Genomic DNA, 6,000 nt, shown 5'->3' on the forward strand with positions numbered 1-6,000 from the left:
TGTTCCTCATGTAGTTGGATGACCATGCTGAGGAATTTTGGGGGGCATCCTAGACGTTTCATGATCTCCCACAGACCTTTTCTGCTCACGGTGTCGAAAGCTTTCGTGAGATCGACGAATGTCGCATACAGTCCTTTGTTCTGTTCCCGACATTTTTCTTGTAGCTGTCTGAGAACGAAGACCATGTCAGTGGTGCCTCTGTTGGCTCTAAAGCCACACTGACTCTCTGGGAGATGTTCTTCGGCGATAGTAGGCACCAGCCGATTTAGGAGGACTCTGGCGAGGATCTTGCCTGCGATGGAGAGCAGAGTTATCCCCCTGTAGTTGGAGCAGTCCGACTTTTCTCCCTTGTTTTTATACAGGGTGATGATGACTGCGTCACGGAGGTCCTGTGGTAGTTTGCCTTGCTCCCAGCAGCAGACAAAGAGGTTGTGGAGTTTGGAGTGTAGTGCTGGGCCTCCATTCTTCCACGCCTCCGGCGGAATTCCGTCAACCCCTGCTGCCTTGCCACATTTCAGCTGTTCAATGGCCTTGACAGTCTCTTCTAGGGTTGGTAGCTCGTCCAGTTGTAATTTCACTGGCTGTTGTGGGATGCGGAGAATTGCCGAGTCTTGAACCGTGCGGTTGGCGCTGAAGAGGGCCTGGAAATGTTCCGACCACCTGTTCAGGATCGACGTCTTGTCTGTGAAGAGCGCCTGGCCGTCTGCGCTGCGCAAAGGACTCTGGACCTGGTATGAGGGACCGTACACCGCCTTCAAGGCTTCGTATAAGCCCCGGTAGTCACCAGTGTCTGCACAAAGCTGAGCCCTCTCTGCCAGGTTGGTCCACCACCCATTTTGAATCTCACGAAGCTTGCGCTGGAGGTTGCTGCATATGAGCCGGAAGGTTGCTTTCTTCACCTCGGTGAAGAAAGCAACTTGTACTAAGTGTTAATGATATGTGCCAATGACAAAGTGCCAAAGTGTCACAAATCTCTTATTAGTTTATGTTGTTTCAGTTCTGGGTGGGTTTTTTGTTGTTGTTTTTTGTGGGGGTTTTTGTTTGTTTTTGTTTTGTTTTGTTCCAATTTTTTATATATTGTGCACCATTTTATCCTGATTAGTACCTACTATGTCACCAGAGCTTTTCAGCTAATGACATTAAACATTTCAGTGTTCTCTTTCTCTCTCTCTCTCTCTCTCTCTCTCTTGCATGATTAAGTAGTTTTTTGTACGCATAACACGATTTTATAGTTTACCAAAATATAATGGCAGAAACTGACCAAAATTTTATTTTGAAAAATTGCATTTTTATTTGCATGCTATTTCTGACACAATGGGACGACCATACCAGGTATCAGAGTTAGGGTGCTGTGGCTATGAACCATGTACAAGCACAACACATTTTCAACAAAAGCGGGTCACATCTTGAAAAGTTCTGAGGGAAAGTTTTTGAATAATGATAAGATGTTTTAGAGGTTAATATAGTATAGTATAATACAGTATAATATAGTATAGTATCGTGTTATATGATGTAATGTCATAGAATATATATATCATAAAATGTTATACAGTATAATATATCATATTATGTTATAGATATGTATATTAATTATTATATGAGTTAAAACACATAATTGTGACATTTATGGAGAGACAGTTTGTTAAAACAAAAGTGCCGAACGGATAATAAAGGTTTCTTCACGCACAGTGTCTGCAGGGTAACTTGACCGTGTCACTCATATTGCGTGCATGGCTGAGTCGAATTTCTATGGCAAATCATTTCTGTTACAAGCAAGAAATGTGTGCTTAAGAACATGCGTTTGCGTTTGCGTTTGCGTTTTTTCTCTCTCTCTCTCTCTCTCTCTCTCTCTCTCTCTCTCTCTCTGTGAATGAGTCAGAGTGTGCATGTGCATGTGTGTGTGGACAGACAGAGCCAGTGAGAGAATCAGATACATATTGATTGCTTATCAGTGTCAGATGATTTGATTTGATTTTTTTAAATACAACTAAGAAGTATGAATTGTTTCCTCTTGTGCTTTCATTTTCTCTCAACCTCTTTTCTTTATCTCTTCCCCCAATATCCATTCGTCATCCTCTTTTTTCCCCCTATCTTTTCTTTGAAGCTCCTCAAAGAGTGAGTATAGCAGCCTTCATAAAGTTCATGGCAGGAAAAAAAGAAATGGCTGTTTATGCTAAAGATTTGCCCCAAAGACAAATGTTTTTTTTACAAGAGGTCTCAAGGAAGAAGTGCTGAACTGTCAAGAGACGTAGCGTCCTTGGTATAGATGGAGAAGAAAAAGTTATACTATAGCGGCATGTTGTTCTGTCAGAGACTCAGAAATCACAGACCGGCAATTTTGTAGCAGATTTTAGTCATCATGGGAACCCAGTCAGGTCTTTTGAGCAGTGATGTTGCACTCTCATGCCTTGTTTACGGAGCACAAGTTGGAGTGCATGATTGTGAATGTGTTGAGATTTAGTTTGTTTTCGGGAAGACCAGCTGGCAGATAGTTACAGCAGTCTAATCTGGAGAGTGTGAAAGAAACTGTTAGCAGCAATAGTGGAAAGAAAAAAACAACCGATATTTCCTGATCTACAAAACTGACAGAACAGAGTGCAGCACACATGTCTGATATAAAATTATACATTCATGGAGAGTGTTTCATCAAAGTATATGCCCAAGTCTCTAACAGTGTTGGAGAATGGAATATCACAGCTAGAGGTGGACACTGGGGTAGAGGTAACCTGATTACTCTTTTATTTGGTGCCAGTGGCACTTAGCTCTGTTTTAGCCTTATTCCCTTGCATCTTATTCTCACATATCCACTCAGTTGCATCCACAACACTGTCTTTCAAACTACAAGCAGGGGTTGGAAAGTCTAAGGGAAAACAGATCTGAAAATCATCTGCGAGAAAATTGTAAGAATGACTTAACAAGCAAATTACAGTGCTGAGAGGCTGTGTAATTGCTGGGCCTGTTGATGCTACTTTCAAGTCTGTACCATGTCCACTGAAAACCTGTGGGGAAAAAAGTTTCAGTAAACTAGTAACAAAGTTCAACACTGTGTTATCTTTGTTGAGATATACACCTACCCACTTACCCACAAGCCAATTCACACCACCCATCCACCCACAAACTCACCCTTAACACACACACACACACACACACACACACACACACACACACACACATCAAATATCACAACACAGTGCATTTTCTGCCATTCCTATATAGCTAAAAATAATCATGATTAATTAGCTACAGAATTTTTCATGCACTAAATATCAATAACTCTTAGTAACGACTTATATCACTCTGATTTCTAAATAACGCATTAATTTTCCTATCTTGGAATGTTCATGGTTTGATTCCATTTCTACCCAAGAAGAAACTGGCAGTACTTTTTTTTCATAGATTGTCTACACTGGTCTGCGTCTCCATTTTTTGTTGCTTGAAGTGACTAATGTGTGCAGTGATTTTTGCCTTTTTGCCAGTTGAACATAGGAGAGATTCATATTTCGCTAGTGTTCAAAGGGAAGTTAGTGCATAAATGTTATTTAGATCTGGGAGCAAAAGATGTTGTCTTCATCAAAATGCACTCGCTGTGATAACAATGTGTTTAAATTTGATCTGAACAATCTAAGATCTGATATTTTGCCTTGAAGTCATAACACAGTTAGTGGTATAAGTTGGAAGAAAATAAATCACAAAAATTATTATTACCAAAATGATGATAACAAAACAGTAATGAGAAGAAAGAAAGAAAGAAAGAACATGAGACATCAAATCGTATTCTGATGTGTTTCAGATGCCATACTTGGTTGGTTATTGACATCTGAATGGTTATTGTTGAGATTAACAGAAAACTAAGAGCGAATGAATATGATAGATTCCGTTCTTAATAAGTGTTTTAATAAAAACTACTCTAAATTTAAAAGTGTGACTGCTAGAAAAGTTCATCTGCTACGACTGACATCCGCTCTTGTGTGACCAAATCCAAAGTGATGACACTTGATCATTACAGTGATCACACTGCGTCAGACTTGCAAATTGATGAAAGTAAAACACTTTCAAAACCAGATTAAGCGATTATGCAGAAACCTTCGTCATTCTAGTTTGGAAGACATGTTTGCCACTATTTATTCCATCTTATCCGTATGATTTTGTTTGGGTTCCTTTTAGTTTACCCCAATGTTGCTACTGTGTAGACTATATCTGATCCAGTGTTCATTAGTGCTCAGGGTTCAAGGCCCCATTTTGGCATGGTGTTGTGCCCTATGGAAAGGCACATTACTCACTCCACCAAGCTGTAATTGGGCACCTGACTTGGGTTGGGGAAGGTTAGAATGGCAGGAGAGGACTGGGCCCCGCCTTCCTGTGCCAGGCCCTAAACACAGTAAATAATTCACTGTCCTGATGGCCAAAACATTGCGTTTAACCTTGAGTGTTGCTGTTTTGTGTTCAGGTGGGAACGCTCCTCACGGTGGGAATGGTTCTGTTCTCTGGAAGCTGCTATTACCATGCCTTGACGGGCAACCAGCAAGTGCGATATGTCACACCCTACGGTGGGATCCTGCTCATTGTTGGTTGGCTGGCCATGGCCCTGTGAACACACTGGTCACTTGTCTCCCTTGACAGTGGTTGCACTGTGTGTGTGTGTGTGTGTGTGTGTGTGTGTGTGTGAAGAATGGAACATGCAGTTTTTTGTTTTTGTTTCTTCCTCTTCAGCTGTATTCTTTTCTCATTTTAATTTATAGCATTAGACAGCTCTAAAATAGTTTCATTTAGAAAAGAATATAAGCATGTTTTTTTTTTGTTTTTTTTTCTGAATTATAAATGTTCTTTTTATGATAGTCACAGCCGTGACCAAAGTTTCTTTTTTTTTTTTTATCTTTCTTATGTAGAATATGTCAGGAAGATAGGCTTTCATTTATTTTTGAAAGATAAATGTTTATTTATTTGTTTCATTCATTCACTTTTAGATAATCATCTTTGCCTTTCATTGTCCTTTAATTTTCTCCAGTTTAGACTGAAAGTGAGAATATCAATGTTGCAGATTGTAGAGAACTTGTAGCCTCAGTGGTCATAGCACATGCAGTGTACATTGCAACCTGTTTGTAGCATCAAGTTGAAAATGAATTATGCATATTTATGGAAAAATCAAATGTGCATGTGATATCTCATCAACCTTTCCTTTTTTTTGGCAGTTTGTTTGATACTGATGTTGAAATTTTGATAACTTGGTGAGGAAGATTATTGCTTTCTTTTCCTTGTAGTTTTTTTGTCTGCACTTTTGAATCGTGAAGTCCAACTGTCAGGAGACGCTGTGGCAGAATTGGTTTGACGTTGGACTTGTGACTGGTGTTCACAGGTAAAGGGGGCTTGAGGCCACCTTGTGACTGGTGTTCACAGGTAAAGGGGGTTTCAGGCCCCCTTGTGACTGGTGTTCACAGGTAAAGGGGGTTTCAGGCCCCCTTGTGACTGGTGTTCACAGGTAAAGGGGGTTTGAGGCCCCCTTGTGACTGGTGTTCACAGGTAAAGGGGGCTTGAAGCCCCTTTGGACATAGTGTTGTGCCCCTGGGACAGGCACTTTACTCTGACTTTCCCCACTCCACCCACATGTGAAGGGGTACATGATGTTGGTTGAAGAAGATTAAAATGGCAGGAGAGGAATCAGCCCCACCATCCTATTTTGAACCCTAGACTCAGTGGATATGAATTCATACCCGAATGCCATGAAGACTATGGGACCTTTAACCTTTAAACCTTCACTAAACTACTAGTGTATTGGAATGAAAGTTATTTTGCAGGAACTGTCATTGTTATTTGAATGTTGTCTTCATTTTAAGGTAGGGTTGTTGTTTTTTTGTTTTGGGGGTTTTTTTTTGGTTCTTTTTTAGCATTGATTGATCATGTGACTTTAATGATGAAACTTCATTCTGGTGATTTGACCTTTTGTAGGCTGCTGCTACAAATGGAATTGTGCAACAAAAGTGAATAAATATGATGTCAAATTTG

General features: G+C 40.3%; 1 protein-coding gene across 1 annotated transcript in view; it reads left to right on the plus strand.

The window, feature by feature from the left end:
* Positions 1-6,000, plus strand: part of LOC143275404 (transmembrane protein 256 homolog) — a 28,177-nt gene extending 22,177 nt beyond the window's left edge. Inside the window, exon 4 of the mRNA XM_076579480.1 lies at positions 4,448-6,000. Coding sequence (XP_076435595.1) covers positions 4,448-4,591 — 144 coding nt within the window. The 3' untranslated portion in view covers positions 4,592-6,000. The remainder of the gene's footprint in view (positions 1-4,447) is intronic.

Source organism: Babylonia areolata, chromosome 30 (genome assembly GCF_041734735.1).
Source record: "Babylonia areolata isolate BAREFJ2019XMU chromosome 30, ASM4173473v1, whole genome shotgun sequence".
In the NCBI taxonomy this organism is placed as follows: domain Eukaryota; kingdom Metazoa; phylum Mollusca; class Gastropoda; order Neogastropoda; family Buccinidae; genus Babylonia; species Babylonia areolata.